The 17,403-nt window shown below is 36.6% G+C and overlaps 1 protein-coding gene across 7 annotated transcripts in view; it reads left to right on the plus strand.

The window, feature by feature from the left end:
• Nucleotides 1–17,403, plus strand: part of ANO4 (anoctamin 4) — a 377,561-nt gene that overhangs the window by 339,816 nt on the left and 20,342 nt on the right. For all 7 annotated transcript variants that reach the window (XM_079141368.1, XM_079141366.1, XM_079141367.1 and 4 more), the window contains 5 exons: nucleotides 5,683–5,719; nucleotides 7,845–7,956; nucleotides 8,936–8,993; nucleotides 9,132–9,229; nucleotides 10,856–10,998. In XM_079141368.1, coding sequence (XP_078997494.1) covers nucleotides 5,683–5,719; nucleotides 7,845–7,956; nucleotides 8,936–8,993; nucleotides 9,132–9,229; nucleotides 10,856–10,998 — 448 coding nt within the window. The remainder of the gene's footprint in view (nucleotides 1–5,682; nucleotides 5,720–7,844; nucleotides 7,957–8,935; nucleotides 8,994–9,131; nucleotides 9,230–10,855; nucleotides 10,999–17,403) is intronic.

Below are 17,403 nucleotides of genomic sequence, written 5' to 3' on the forward strand. Positions count from 1 at the left end.
TTTCTCTGTGTTGTTTTGACTTTTACTGTTGGTATTCCATAGTACTTGGAACAGGGTCTGACAAGTGTGTGTTATTCAGCTTTTCTGATAAGAGCAACATAGAAAAAAAAACATTTATTTGGAGATTATGGTTTCAGAAGCTTCAGTCCATGGTTGACTGACTCCATTGCTCTGAGCCTGTGGGGAGGGAGACCATCATGGCAGAAGGGCATGGTGAAGGAAAGCTTCCAAGCTCATGGCAGCCAGGTAGAAGAGCGAGAGAGAGAGAAAGGCGAGAGAAAGAGAGAGGGAGAGAGAGAGAGAGAGAGAGAGAGAGAGAGAGAGGAGGAAGCCACCAACAGATATAGTTTAGGCCACACCCCCAGTGATCTTCTTCCAGTCACACCCCACCTGCCTTCAGTTATTACCCATAGTCCTTTCAAAGTATTAGTCCATCCAATGGATTAATCTACCATTAAGGTTTTATCTTTTATAACCTGATCATTTCACCTCTGAACTTTCCTGCATTGCCTAACACAAGCTTTTCAGAGGACACTAAAGAACCATACCATAATGGTAGGCATTCAGAAAATTGCTGTTGTTTTAGTCTGCAGAATAAAAGGTAATAGCTGACATTCTCAGACTTTGAGGCCAACTACACATAAAAATACTGTCCTTGGAGGTTTGTAGTAGGAAATAAATGAGATGACGTATGTGCTCAGCACCATATTAGATGTGGAGTAGATGTTCAATTAATTATACTTCCCCTCATACTCATTTATATTGCATCTTAAATCAGAACCATAGTGCTGAAATGCTCCCTATTTTAATTTAATTTTGAGCTGGGATTGTAGCTCAGTTGTAAGTACATGCTTAACAAGCATAAAACCTCAGATTCAATCTCCATCATCATCATCATCATCATCATCATCATAAGTTTAATTTATACATCTTTTTAAGAAATAAATTTCTGTGCACACACAGTGGGTCAATACATATCTTGCCACCCAATCACTTTATAAAGGCCAAGTGATTTAATACTATTATCAACACAATTTTACCTATGGATATTGTCTTGTCTAGCTCTTTAAACACTCCTGAATTCCATAAGCAATAAACCCTGAGTGATTCCTAAGAGAATTCTACACATCCAATAATAAAGAATTTTATAATGAGTCCTGGGTGAATAGTAATCACTGAACTAATAAAATACAGGTAACTCATTACTAGTAGTATTGAAATGCATAGGAACTTGTTTATTTCAGAAAATAAAACTTCAAATCAGAAGTTGTTTTAAAAAAGAAAACAGAAACAATTGCTGATCATTTTGACATGATGATTGTGTGACTGCTTGGTCAAGTGGAGATTGAAAGTGGATATTGGCAGCCCTGGCACTCTTAACCTGCCTCCCCCCCCCCCCCCCCCCCCCCCCCCCCCCCCGCCCCACGTACCAACTCAGTCTCCGTGTTACCTAATAGGAAGGAGAGTGACTCAGAGTGAAATTAACCAAACAGCCAGAGCACTGAAAGGTTCTGGGCTCAGGTAGGATGAAATGAAATAATACTTATTGGTCTTTTATCATCTCTCTCCTCCAATGTCTTATTAAAATTTAATTTTGAGCTGGGATTGTAGCTCAGTTGTAAGTACATGCTTAACAAGCATAAAACCTCAGATTCACTCTCCATCACCATCATCATCATCATCATCATAAGTTTAATTTATACATCTTTTTAAGAAATAAATTTCTGTGCACACACAGTGGGTCAATACATACCTTGCCACCCAAGCATATTGAGCATATGTCAGTGTAGTCAGAATAGTACCTCCGTTAGTGAGTGAGAAACCACTGACCCAGCAATCTCTACTTCAGGAGACACAACCAAGAAAAAAGGAAATAATATGAAGAATGAATCATAAGGAGTGAGTGAAGTATTTAGTTTCTGACATCACAAAGCAACTACCTACTAGTTGCTGAAAGCTAGGCTACCAGGCATTTGGTATATTTTACCTAACAAAGTTTCAGAGTGGCAAAGATGATGTCGAGTCCACACACTGAAGCTCAAACATTATTCTTTGGATTCCCCCTAGGGTATATTTTCATCGATTGTAGGTACATTGAACACCTTTAGTGTTCTGATTTCCTAGCCAACGTCAAACTAGAATGACATAAGACTACTAAGTCAAGAATACTGCTGATAGCAGAAAATGGCAAGCTATAGCAAGGGGAAGAAAGAAAAGAGAAAGTATGTATCAGAACTCGAAAAGCAGCACCAGCCAGTACCAGTTTGTGCAGGAGCCACTTGTCTGACCCACTTTGGCTCTCTCTGACATCTCCATTCCAGCACACATATTTACTCTCCTATCATATGCCCTTCACAAATTCCATTTTGAAAGGAACCATATGCATAATAAAGTTTGGATAAGTTTTCATCAGAATATAAAAAAAAATCAAATCCTTAGAAAGCAAATATCGGCATAATGGATGGTATACTAATGACTATAATGTGGCTTTGAACTTACCAGAATTAAAAATCTCCATTGGCTTCTGAAATAACTCAATTTAAGATATTTTAATGACCCAGTAATATGAATTTTTATAGCTATCTAAATTATTTTTAGCTACTTAGAATTTGGATCAATATGGTCTTTCAAAATAAAAAAAAAAAAAAACCAACATTTAGATGTTAATTAATACTTTTCCATTAACTTATTATAAAAACCTTGAGATTAGACTGATGCTTTATTTATATTCATTAGTGACTCTAATTTCTAAATACTATAACAATTTTAAAACACATACTGTTTCTGACTTCTTATTGAATTTTTCCAATCCTATCTGAAAAAGCAAATCTGTCTTGAGACACCTTTTTTTGGGATCTGATTATTTGTATTTACATTTGTAGTATGTGCTTTAAAAATAAAATTCATATTATTATACAAAAGTTTTCTATATTCTTAAAATTCATATAATTTTACAAAAATGTTATGCCTCTTAACTACTGGTTAAGGAATATTTACTGATTTGCACTTTATTTTATATCATGAAAAATAAATATTTCAATGATAGAGTGACTGGGATGGAGTTTCTTGCTTCTTATCATACTGTTTCAATTCATTCTGCTTCACTAATGACCAAAGAATGTCTCAACATAGTGGTTGCCAAACAAATAGACCAACATGGGCTGTATCCCAGGAGGAAACTAGAAGTTCTTACTATCCTTTTTCATTCAGTCATACCAATATGAATGAAATTTTCATTAGCCTGTAGACAGTGAAAAACCACAATGTCTTGTTGCAAAAAAAAAAAAAAAAAAAAAAAAAAAAAAAGGAAATGAAACCAAAAAATGTGGCTTAGATTAGAACAAGTTCACATACACTGCTCAGGTTGACAAGAGCAAATGAGAAGTGGTCATCGCTTACTTTTGACATATCCTTAACTTCAGAAAGCTTTTCATTCATTATTGCTATAACAATCAAAGTGGTGGTGGTGGTGTTGTTACTACAGATTGACTCCTAGGCCTTTTTCTTTTCTTTTTTCTTTTTCTTTCTTTCTTTTTTTTCTTTTTTTTTTTTGAGACAGAGTCTTACTAAGTTGCTGAGGGCAAAGTGACTGAAGTAAGACCATACTTCGCATTTACCTTAAATGTAAATGGATTAAATTTTCCAATCAAAATGCATAGAGTCACCGAAGGGATAAAAAGAACAAGAGTCAACCATATGTTGCTTATGTGAACCTCATTTCATCTCTGAGGAAGCTCATAGACTGAAAGTGCAGTGATGAAATAAGATATCCCATGCAAGTGGAATCTAAAAGTAAGAGTAGCTATATTTATATTTTATAAAATAGACTTTAAACTGAAAGCAATAAAGAGAACCCAAAGGTTATTATATAATGATAAAGGGAATTTCATTTAACAAGAGGAAAATGAAAGCATTGATTGTATCAAGTTTGAAAACTAAGATTTTTCTGTGGTTCTTATCAGAATCAACCATCCATGGTTTCTATCTCACCTGCTTAGAGAGAAATCAGGCTTTTCCATAAACTACTTATCTGAAGATTCCTTATTGGCTGTGAACCTCTTTGTGTATGTCCTGCTATATCCTGCCCCAAGTTCACCGTCCTTCAGTTTGTATCTTCAACATATGTATAAGGCGTTGGCCAATGCCACGGATCCCTACTATGTCCCTGTACACTTTACCTTAATTTTCGACTTGTGTTATTCTTTTTCTCCATGTCTATTTTCCAATGTTCATACTCAAGTTACAATGGCATATTACCAACTATCGAGACCTTTGAGACAAATGTGCAAATTGAGCCCCTTTGACATGGATATGTCAATGAGAAAAAGAAAAGGGATAAACTAGGGATTGAAATTTATATTTTTTAAAAAGTTGCCTCACCAGTCAAATCTAATGTGTTGATAATTATGTAATTAAGTAATTTTAAATAGTACAATGCCCTTGAGATACTAAAATGTTTGGTTAAAACATCTGTTCTAATTTGTCATTTATAGAAATTTTATTTTTATGATCCAGTGAGTATGACTGATACATACCACAGAGCTTCTTGCTGAAAATTATACCAATCTCTTTTAACATTGGGATCTGAGAGTCTGAGGTTTCTATACAAAATTTGATTTTATTGCCATATTAAGTTATATCATAATACAGAAAACCATATACTGTAATGTAACAAATGGTCCTTGCTGAAAGTTGGAGCCAAAAACCCCAAGTGTTTTGCCTGCTTCTGTAGTTAACAGAAATCTCAAATATGAGAATTTAGAAATTAAGAAGAACCTGAAAGTGAGTTCAGCTTCCATCCCACTTAAATGTAAAGGGAACAGTGGTTTGAAGAGGTGTAGTAACATGTCCAAGTCCTCCAGCTTGCTGGGTGGTAAAGGTGTAATGCCAGTCTGGGGAATTTTAACCAGTATGCTTTAGCTACTTTAATCTAAATATGGTTTTAATTTTCACGTCATTTGAATCCATTAGACTAGTTTTCCTTTTATTTTTCATTTATCATATTTCTCTTTAGAGAGAACACTTGCTCTCCCTTTTAATTCATACCCTCTCTGGGGAATCTCCTACAACCAGATTTGCCCTTAACTGCCTAATCTGTACCCTCTGCACCTCTGTATGTACATACACACACACACACACACACACACACACACCCACACACACCCTCAATTCCCTCTTAAGACCATCTATTTATCAGATGGCTGGTTGAGTTCAGGATGTATCCAGTGTACAAATGGAAAAGCAGAGTACCCTAAGCTCTGGGAATGTCACTTCAGCATGTCTGAATGCTGCAATCTAGACCTTACAATATTCCATAAACAACCAAGTTATGGAATCTTACCATCAAAAGCGGTCATAGAGTTTACATTCATTATGCTGAGACTTTGGAATGGGATGACTGCCAAGCCTAGGAAGCTGGGAGTGAGTGGCAGCTAGTCTCTTTGCCACAGGACTTCATCCCAAAATAAGAAGTAAGATTTTTAAAATTTTGTGAAACAGAACCTTGCACATTTCAGACTTGCCCAGGAAAAGTACCATTGTTCCTAATGCTTTCGTTATTTGAGTAATGATTGGCTAGTAAAATTATTTTCACTCACAACTTGATAATCTGTTTCCTTTATAATTATAGATTTTTAGAACATCTACAGTTTATTTGTTAAATGTATAAAATTTATTTTACAGCTCTATGAAAAGGTTGCACTGCTTCTGACAAATTTAGGTAAGTGGAACGCTTCATTTCACAGTGATGTAGTCTAGAAAACAAGTTTTCAGAGTCTATTGTCAAGTTCTGCCGAAAGGAAATATACCCTTAACTTAGAATTGAATGCAAGAATTTGTTCTGTGCCCTCAGTAGAACATTTTAAATGTCTATAATTGGAGGCTCTTTTCTATCTAGATCTTTGAAACATATTGCAAACATGTCATGAGCTAATGTGACTCTAAGTTTTCTCTTCACACACACATGAAATAGCATCACCAAAGTATATGTGCATAAAGTATTCAGCATCGTTTAGAAAAGTGTTCATTTGCTATCACCTACAATTTTTGTTTAATTAAAAATACAGTGATCCAGGCACAGCTATGCATTCCTGTAGGCATGAGTGTTTGGAAGGCTGAGGCAGGAGGATTGCTTGAACCAATGAATTTGAGGCCAGGCTGGGCAATTTAGCAGAAGTTCATCTCAAAATTATCAGATTTTCACAGTATATGAGATCACAGCAAAGTTACTTGCTTTGAAGATGGAGAACCTTTTAATCAGGAAGGTAGGCAGGCATCAATCACTGATATTTTTGGAAATAACATTCATCTGGACAAGTCACGTCTAAGAACATTTCTCTGACCCCAAAAAGCACTTGGGAGCCAGCTATAAGCTATGCATTTACCACATTTCCAAGACATAGAAATTGTCTCAATTTTATTAACAAGGTTTTGGTCATTATGCAGTTTGGGAAAATTACAAGCTCCCACAGGTAATTGTTTTAATCCATTTCTTTATGTAGTTTATCCAGAGGGGGTAAGATCACAAAATAATTTTTATTTATAATAGTCATTATACTAACAGATGTCATTTATTGAGTCTATGTGCCACGTACATAGCTTGCCATTTTATTGTATCTTCTTTGATATCATTGACATCTTCCATCACCATCATACCTTGCTCAAAAACAAAAAGAGCTTTATGTCCATGGAAGAGGTAACTGCCCATTGGCAGGCTGTGTCCAGTGGCACCTCAATCCTGGCTGGGCAAGATGTGAGTTTAGATACAACCCTGATCCATCCATGGTTGAAACACCTGGAAACTCAACTGGCTGCAACCCAGAAAACCTTCACATGTAACTAGGACTCGGTCAGCAGAACTGAAATGAAACTAAAACCCTTCAAGAATTATTTGTCTTTTCTGCCCTCCACAGCAGTACAGCCTTGTTCTGAAATTGACATTTAAACCATTTTAAATCAGGTTCTCTTTCTTTCTCCCTTTCTTTCTCAGATTTGCTCCCAGGAATCATTTTGAGTTATAATTCATGGAAAAGGAAATGATGGGGTGAAATGTTAAATGAGCAATTAGAAGCTCAGGGGATATGGAAACAGAGAAAATGATATTGCGTTCAATACATTTTCTTTGACCTTCCTTGAGGTGAGGATTGAGCTTCTAGGGAAGGTTAAGGGCATCTGACATGAGATTTTAAGTTGGAGATTAGACCTTAAGGGCTACTAGATCTATATTTTGGTTCACATCAGAGTGTCCAAAAAACCTTTGCTCTGTGAACGTTGAAATATGAGATGAGAACTGACCCCTGACTGAGATGAGATCAGAAAATTGTAAGACCACAGATGGTGATACATACAGGAAAAACTCTAAAAAAAAAGAGGTCTGTGAGAGTGGAAAACTGTGGATGAGGGTGAAGACATGCAAGTCAAATTCTGTGACTTGCAGTAGCCTGTGTAACACTGGAAGTAGGAGTGGAGGCCAAGGAATCATTAGGAGCTGGGAGACCACCTGACCCCACACAGGCCCCACCCTGCAGACTGAAACAAAGAGGAAAAGCAAAGCCTCTTCAGAGAGCCAGCTCTGGGAATGAGTCCATATTCATTCTACTGTCCCTGCTCCACACTCTCCAGGCATCCTGGAGAGCAGAGCACTCTGGATACTCAGTTCCTACAGATACATCAGTCACTACTTCACACCAGACTTTCATTGGGCTTGGTCTATGAGTTTGAGGATCGGTCTCATGGATGGTCTGTTCCATTGCATGCCATCTGTAGGCAAACTGGTATCTCCTGTGTGGAGAGAGGGAGGCAGGAAGTTGAGAGGGGTCCAATTCAGCCCTCTGTTTTCTCCACAGAACAGCCTCGCACAGAGTCCGAATGGGAGAACAGCTTCACCCTGAAAATGTTTCTTTTTCAGTTTGTCAATCTGAACAGCTCCACGTTTTACATCGCATTCTTCCTTGGAAGGTAAGAACCTGACCCTTCCACGCCTCTTCAGGCCAAGTGAGAACAGAAAACTCAGAGGCCACTGGCCAAGGGTGATGGAGAAGCCCATCTTATAGGGTGATCTATATAAAGTATAAAAAGCAAACATTGACCTCCCTTCCCTTTCCAAATGGCAAACCATCTCACATCCCAAGCAATAGTCTCCACTCAGAAGGGCCATGTACCTTTTATTGCTAATGAAAATGGTTTTCTTGCATCTGTGAATGATGGATTAAAAACATCTGACCAACATCTGCACCTGCATCAGGCCTTGGGGACTCACACCTATGAAAGCAGGTGGCATAGGGCATCCTACAGCAAATCCTAGATCCCTGGCTTATAGGAGAGGGAAGGACATCCCAACAGGAAAGGGGGTAGAAATGAATACCAGAGAATATTGTATAATTTTAAATCCAGCAGTTTTGAGGATTTGGGAGGGATTGCATGTTTAGTGGTAATGCCCATGAATTCCACCCCATCTGGAAGCATTTTAAAAGAGAGGGGAAACAGAGAAAGGGGCCGGATGTAGGGTTTTGGTGAGATGCATGCACCACCATCTCCTTAGCTACTCCAACAGCATGAAATTCTGAATAGCTTGATTTTATTTTTAAAAGCATGCCTATTATTCCAAAGCATCAAATATGTGTAAAATGCACAAGTAAAATTGTCGCTTACCCCAACCAGAGCACCTGCTATTCTGCAGAAAATGTTAAAAGTCACAGCAAGCAGGAAGGACTGGCCCCTGCTGCTACCAGCTGGATGGAAAGGCCAGAAGAGAAATGTCCCCTGAAGAATTCCAAAAGCTGTAGTTATGACAGCTCTGGAGGGTTTCCTAATTCCTTCAACCTGATACTTGACTGTACCCATAATTTACTTTGGAGGATGTTCTAAACTGAATATAATATTCACTGAAAGCTTAGACTTACAGAATGCTAATGGTTTGTTTTTCTGTGTGTTGAAGATTTACAGGACACCCAGGTGCCTACTTGAGGCTGATAAACAGGTGGAGACTAGAAGAGGTCTGTATTCTCCTCTCCTTCCTTTTTTCCTACATACTCACATGAAATAGCCCTATGGAAACTTTATGTAGATTAGAACCAGACACCCTTTCTTCCTCACCATTGATTCTTGAATTTCTGTGTTTGCTTACCTTGCAGTGCCACCCTAGTGGATGCCTTATTGATCTCTGTATGCAAATGGGTATTATAATGGTGCTAAAGCAGACCTGGAATAATTTCATGGAACTTGGCTACCCGTAAGTACCTCAGATGGCTATCATTGACAGGCAGCATTGCTCCTTATTGGCGTTTCTGGGTGTGGCAAGTAAGATAAGCAATGCAGACTCAGCAATCAAGCCAGTGTCACACTTAGATATTCAAAGGCAGTCATGAAAACGGCACACATTGGCTCTATGGGGAGATTTATCACAAGTCACATGAATGAAATTGAATGTTCTTTATGAAGTCTCTGTGGTCCCCTGAATATTAAATATTTGCCTGCCTGCAAGAAGCTTGAAGTGATGCCTTTGACCCTTTAGGTTCCAGCATTAAGTCCATAGCTATTTACTTAGTAATAAGATCTCCAAACCCCAATTCCCGTGATTAATTAGAATGGTAATTTTTTAAAAACTACCCTAAATTCAGACTACAGAAAAAGGAACTTAAGGAAAGGAGAAAAGTTCAGGAATTCACAAAAGCAACAGGTGTATTTTTAAGGCATAATCACCAGGTGATAATATTTTTCTGTCAATGGCATTGAGCAAAAACTTGGATTATGTTTGCAAAGATAACCTTCAGCTCTACCGTGTTTGCTCAGTTCTGTTCAGTTTGGTTTTAAGAGAACATAAATCAGCAACACTTCTATGTCTGCTGTAGCTCCATACCTCTTGGTTTCCATGTTGACTCGGAGTCTCTGGAGAGATATCAAGATCTCCAGGACTTAGGGAGGATCACTCATCCAGAATGATTACCTGGAATTTGGTTCACCTCAGAAAGTCTTCCCTTAGCTCCCTGCCAGAAATTTTCTATTCTTAAACTTATTTTTAGAAATCATATTCCAAGTATTTGATGTTTCTTTAAAACATTTTAAATAAAACAAAACATCAAACAAAAATAGGAGTATGATATTCTACTTTACAGTATAAACCAAAATTAATGAAAACGTCCTAGGCATTGGAGGAACTCTGTTTTGACGGCTAATAAGACAGACATACAGCAAAATTGTGAAGTAGGCAGAGTTTGTCTTTGATACTCCTTACTTTTATTTTGCATGTTTTTTGTTTTGGCTCTTGGGAGCCCTTCCACTATTTCCTCTTCCTTATACCCTACAGCACACAGATCTGCCTACCTCTGATGTATTTCCTTATCCTTATTATTAGATGTACTTCTGAATACTGCTGAGGATTAATGTGTAACCTCACCAGTGTAAGATGCATTTTACTGGAAGTTAGAGCCCCTGTCCAGCTTAAGACCAAGCAACCCAAACTGGTTGTCAAATTGCAGGCGACTGCATCCCAAGAGAGAAAGCATTTTGTGGGTTTGCAGATTTTCTAGGTCCCTGAAGTCACAATCTTCAGGTCAGCATCCACATGAGAAACTGCTCATGGGTCCCAAATTAAGCCCCCTAGGCCTATTATCACCTGTCTGGGTGTTGCAGAGAAGTCAGTTTATAGATACCCACAGTCCTCCAACCAACCCTCCAGGCAACACTAAGCACAAGATGATTTCATGAACGCTTGAAAGTTCACCACTCATCCTGCTCACTTGCATGAGTTTTTTTTTTTTTTTTTAAACCATGGTAAATTCTAACTCTCCTCTTTCTTATTACTTAAGTCTTATGAACAGTTACTTTTTGAAGTAAGAAACTGATCTTTTTTGTACAGGTTAATTCAGAACTGGTGGACTAGAAGAAAAGTACGACAAGAACATGGGCCTGAAAGGAAAATAAACTTCCCACAATGGGAAAAGGACTACAACCTTCAGCCTATGAATGCCTATGGACTCTTCGATGAGTACTTGGAAATGAGTATGGAGATATTGTTTTACCCTCTTAATCATAGATCTTTAGCAATATTCAGTTGCAACATACCCATTTTCATGGATGCCATCACTGTGTGGGGACTCCCGAGCTAAATACAGAGGGAAGAATATCTTAAGAAGGTCAATCCATAGGGATAGTGCCCAAAGACTAGTCAAACTCTTTGTCACATTGTCTTGTTCTTTGTACTGAGTCACCAGAACACAAGATGAATTGGGAAATTTGGTGCGCCAGAGAAAAGGAGTTATCATTCACTGAGTGATTGACCACTCATTCAACTGACATTTGTTAAGTTTCCTTAAATGCCAACAAGACACTGTATTTGGCACCAGAGATACAGAAAGGAGTAAGGCACAGTTGCCGGCTAGTGAGGGAGAACAAGAGATAGAAAGAGTTACTACAGCCAGGTATTGTGGTGCACACTGATAATCCCAGCTACTTGGGAAGCTGAGACAAGAAGGTCAAAAGTTTGAGGCCACCTTAGTGAGACTGTCTCAAAACTTTAAAAAATGGCTGGGGATGTAGCTCAATGGTAAGAGCTCATGCATAGCATATATGAAGGCCTGGATTCAGTCCCTGGAAACACACACACACACACGCACACACACACACACAAACCCCAATAGAAAGAGAAAAGAATAATTGCAAAGAAGTATCATAAATGCTATGACATGAATCAGTAGGAGATACATAGGGAGGCAGTTATTTCTGTGGTAGGAGGAAAGTGTTCGGAGCAAGGAATGCTTACCCTATGCTACACTTAACAATTACAAATCAGATCTCTCTAGAATGAAAACCAAGCTAGTTCTCTTAACATGTATCTAAGAGTATGGGCTTTGGAACCAGATTTCCTGCATTCAAATGTCAACCCTGTAATTTATGAACAGTGAAGCCTTGGGAAATTACTTAATATGTCTTTGTTAACTTTGTCATTATATCCCCTCCAGGAGATAAAGAAATATAGGAAAATAGTAATAATGATAGAGTTAACATGTACCAATGAGCCGAGCAGTATTCTGAGCCTTTCCATTCACTAACTCACTTGATCTGCACAAAGGGTTACTCTATCATTCCCACTTTAGAGATGAGGAAACTGAAACAAAGAGATATTAAGTCATATCTCTTAGCAGATACACCATGTACACATTTTTTTCTTATTATTTTTATTTTAAGCTCTATAACACTGGAGTGAAAGTGGTATTAGGAATGGGCAGGATACATTTCTTCCAAAGGAAGCCATCCTTACTTAGCAACTCTGAAAATTAAAGGAGTAGTGGTATTGGCACTGACTGTTTCTTAGATTGCTTATGTCCTAAGTGTTCACTGATGTTTTTAGAGTTTCAATTATAAAATGGCAGAATTATATAACTTGGAAAAGAAATCAATTGGGTCATTAATAATAAACTTAATAAAGGGAATTCATTACAAGAACTAACCACTTTGAGATCTCTTAATGGACTCTTCTCCCATAAAGAAGGAAATGAATGATAATGTTGGTATATCAAGTTCTCAAAAAGAGGCATTTATGTGGCTAGAATTGGTAGTAATCCAAATACTGCAGTATCTTTGCAGCATAAAACAAATACGAGAAGCTTCACAAGCAGATGGGTGAATTCCAACTGCTTACTTCTGCTCCTGCTGGTTTTATTTTTCTTATCACTTTCTTACTTTGTTGTTTTAATATTGTAAGTCACTGAATTGCATATATAGAAAGAAATATGTAATTCATAACTGTACAGATCAATGAATTTTCACAAGTTTACACACAAACATAACTAAATCTAAGTAGATAAGAGCTTGGCTAACCACTGCACACCACCCACAGGCCAAATTCAGCCAATGTCTTTTCATAAAAGCTTTATTGGAACACAATGATGCCTATTTATTTACACATTATCTATAGTTTTTACATTCTAACAGCAGAGTGGAGCAGTTGTATCTGAGACATTAAAGCTGGCAATATTTACTGTCTGACCCCTTATAGAGGTAGTTTGCCATCCTGTGAGCTAGATTAAGCAACAGACTATTACAAGTATCAAAGAAAGTTTTTTTTGTCCCCGCTCCCATTCGTAACACCCTCCGTAATCACTTTGAATGCTGTATATTTGTTTTCTTTTTTGATCCACATGAACAGAATTGTAGAGTACATACTCTTGTAACTAGATGCTTTCATTCAATATCATGTTTATAACATTCTTCCCTGTTGCTCTTGGTAGTAGAACTTCATTTTCATTTTGCTGTACAGTATTCCTAAAATATGCAGCACACTCCTATAATCCCAGCCGCTCAGGAGGCTGAGGCAGGAGGATCGGGAATTCAAAGTCAGCCTTGGCAATTTAACGAGGCCCTGAGCAACTCAATGAGACCCTGTCTATCAATAAAATACAAAATAGGGCTGGGGATGTAGTTCAGTGATCAAGTGCCCCTGAGTTCAATCCCTGGTACCTCAAAAAAAAAAAAAAAAATATATATATATATATATAATTTACACACAAAGCAAAATTATGAAACAAGCAGATTGTCTTTAATGTTTAGCCCATTTTTCCTTTTAGTCATGTGATTTATTTTTTGCATTCCCATTTTCAGATATGCTTCAACTTGCCACCCTTGCTCCCCCCAGCACACTGACTCCCACACCACCAATCCCCCCTCAAGCCTTTCCCATGCCTTGAAATGTACTTGTGAGCACTAATAAGGGTTAAGGTGCCAGATAGATAAACTTCAAGAGCTGTCCAGTCCTTTGTTAGGCCTGTCAAAAACGGGCAAAATCACTTGTGAAAGTGCAGGCATCAATGTACCAATAGATGAACTACTGTGAGTTTGCACTTCTTCTGGGCTTCTGAAAATAGAAATGTACCACATTTACCTATCCAATCTACTGGTAATAGATATTTGAGTTATCTCCAGATTGGGGCTTTTTAAAATAATGCTGATGTGAACATGTGTTTTGATTAACATGTCAAATATTTCTCTTGGGAATCTATGTAGGATTGGAGGCACTAGACCATAAGATATGCATTTGTCAATCTTCAGTAGACACTTTCAAACTTTTCAAGGTTGGGTTGTATCATTCTATATTTGGACAAGCAGTATAAGAGCTCCAGTTATTCCATGTACTCACTAAAAAGTCACCAGAGTATTTAAAAACAATGTTTTAGCCATGTGGTCAGTATGTAGTAGTGTCTCACCATGGCTTTAATTTGAAATTTCATGGTGACTAATGATGCTGTGAACTTTTTCATATGCTTACGGTAACAGTAACGTGGATATCCTCTTTGGCGAATTGTCACCCCAACCCATGATTTTAATAGGAATCTGTCTTTTTCTTAGTGATTTGTAGAAGCCACTGATATAGAACAGACATAAGTTCTTTGTTAGATATATAAGTTGCAAACAAAATATCCTTTCTCGATCAGTGACTTGACTTCTCATTCTCTTATCCGTGTCTTTAAGTTACAGATGTTTCAATTTTGTTCTTCAAAATTGGTTCCATATACATTTTACAATAAGATTTCCAATTTCTACCAAAAAAATCTTATCAAGATAGTGGCTGGAATTGAATTGAACCCCTTGAGCAATTTGAGGAAAACATTTTTTAATTAATGGATATGGTCTATTCCTGCATTTATTCATCTTTCTACATTTTTTCTCACAAGTTTTTGTAGATTTTAGTGTACAGGTTTTAGTTAACTCGGGTTAGATATATTCCCATGCAGTTTATGAATTTTAGTGCAATTCAAATGATGTTTTTCTTATAGCTCTTTTTTAAGTTGTTTGTTTTGGGGAATTGTTTTTTTTTTTGTTTGTTTGTTTGTTTTATTTTTGTTTTTGTTTTCAGTGCTAGAAATTGAACCCAGTTTTGTATGTGCTGAGCACGCAGTCTACCAGTGAGTTATTGTCCCAGCCCTAGTTTTATTTTCTTTTCTGTTGCTGGTGTATAAAATTATCATTGATTTGTATGTTAACCTTGTGTCACAAAAATATCTAAAGTATAATATCAATTACAATTGTTTCTAGATTTTTTTGAGATTTCCTAGATTTTTTTGAGATGACCCAATCATGTCATCTACAAATAATGATTTTACATTTTCTTTCTAATCATCATACTTTGTTGTTCTTGCCTAATTACACTAGACTATCCATATAATGCTGAATAAAAATGGTGATATTAGACCCCCTTTCTCCTGATATGAGGGTAAAAGTGTTCAATGTGTTACCATGAAGTGTGATGTTAGCTATATTTTTGTTCCAAGTTAAAATTTTCATACATCCCTAGGTTTCTGAGCTATTATCATGAATAGATATTAAGCTGTAGATTTCATTCATTGATTTGGGTGGGGGCATCATCGTTAAAGTTGTGAAGCAAGCCTATCTGGCCTGGAAAACATATCCATTTAGTCATGAAGTATTAATTTTTTCTTCAATCGCCAAATTCAACTTGCTAACATTTTGCTTATGGTATTTGTTTACAAGTTTATGAAGGAGATTTTACTGTCGTTTTTCTTTCTCCCTCCTAATGTTTATTTCCTAATTTGATATCATTATGATGGTCTTTTAAAATTATTTGGGCAATTTTCTTTTTTTTTTCCCATTCTCTTAAACAGTATGTATATAATCATTATTATTTCTTCTTTACATATGTGGAAGAATTGATCAGTAAAGTCAGCTGGACCTGAAATTTTCTTCTCGAGAAGATTTTAAATTATATGTTCCTTTAGTAGACAGGGGACTATTCTTTTTTCCTCTAGTGTCCATTTTGAAAAGTTGCATCTTAGTTTTATTTTTCAAAACACTCATTGACTTTAAGTAAACTTTCAAGTTTAGAGATATAACTTATTTACAGTATATCCTTACTGCTTTCTGTATGTAAGGTCCACAGTAAGGCCCAATGTTTCTACCCATAATTTCATAGTTCATGCTTTCTTCTTTTAACTGTCTGTCTAAAAGTTTGCTAGTCCTTTCAAAACTTCAGGTTTTGTTCCTTTTTCTTTATTATACATTTGCCTGCCACTTCATGAATTTCTGGTCTCAGCCTTTGGTTTTCTGGGATTGGCTTATTTCACTTAGCATGATATTCTCCAACTTCATCCATTTACCTGCAAATGTCATAATTTTATTCTTCTTTATGACCAAATAATATTCCATTGTGTATATATACCACAGTTTCTTTATCCATTCATCTATTGAAGGGCATCTAGGTTGGTTCCACAATCTAGCTATTGTAAATTGAGCTGCTATAAACATTCATGTGGCTGCGTTACTGTAGTATGCTGATTTTAAGTCCTTTGGGTATAAACTGAGGAGTGGGTTAACTGGGTCAAATGGTGGGTCCTCTCCAGTATCTTGAGAAAGAAGGTTAAATCGCTGATTTTCAACTTTATTCCTAATATAGAAAAGCAGAGGAAGAATGAGGAAAAGTAATGTTTGAAGAAATAATGTCTGAGAAAATGTAAATCAAAAGAAGGCATATTCATATATTAAAATAACAGCACTTTAAAAGAGGAACTGGACTTATCGATATAAGATCTCAAAAAACAGCAAATATAAAGGGCAAATATATGCCAACAATGATATTATGTAAACTTTAGACATAGACACACACACACACACACACACACACACACACACACACCACACATACACATACAAATACTATTCATATGATGTATAGATCGTGTGTAATTTATTGAGATAGGCACATAAAAATATAAATAAATTAATTAGAAGAATGAATACAAAATTCACATCTGTGGTTGCTTCTGTGAAGAGAAAAGAAAACACTCAGGAGCAGAAATAAAGGGCACTTCAATTTTATCTATGTATTTCATTTATTTCTAAAAAGACATGAAGCAGATATGACAAAATGTTGCCAAAACTTAATGCTAACTCTTCCTTGGGCATGTGGAAGTTTGTTACCTAATTCTTTGTGCTTTTTTTTTTTTTTTTTTCTTTCTCGTAAGATTAGCTATTTTATTTATTTATTTATTTATTTTTTGCATTTTGAATCGCTGTACACAAATGGGGTACAACTTGGCGTTTCTATGGTTATACCTGATGTAGATTCACATGTGCTTTTTGATATTTAGAAGATTTTCCAAAACATTTTTAAAAATTCATCTCACTTTATGCTACAATCCGCCTCTTCCCAAGACCTCCTGAGACAGCAGCAGTCACCGGACATTGCAGTTAATCACTTCAAGACTAATATCATGTATGTCACACCTGAGTTTTGTGAAAGCAGTTATTTGATTTGATTATAGGTCATACTATTTAACTAGGTAGTTAAATTTGTTAGATGTCAGATAAAACAAAGCTACCAATGAACTACATGCATTTCCTTTGTCCTCTTAATCTTGTGGTCATTTTCACTATGAACTCAATCGTGGAGAACTA

This window comes from Sciurus vulgaris, assembly GCF_902686455.1.
Source record: "Sciurus vulgaris genome assembly, chromosome: 5".
Taxonomy (NCBI): domain Eukaryota; kingdom Metazoa; phylum Chordata; class Mammalia; order Rodentia; family Sciuridae; genus Sciurus; species Sciurus vulgaris.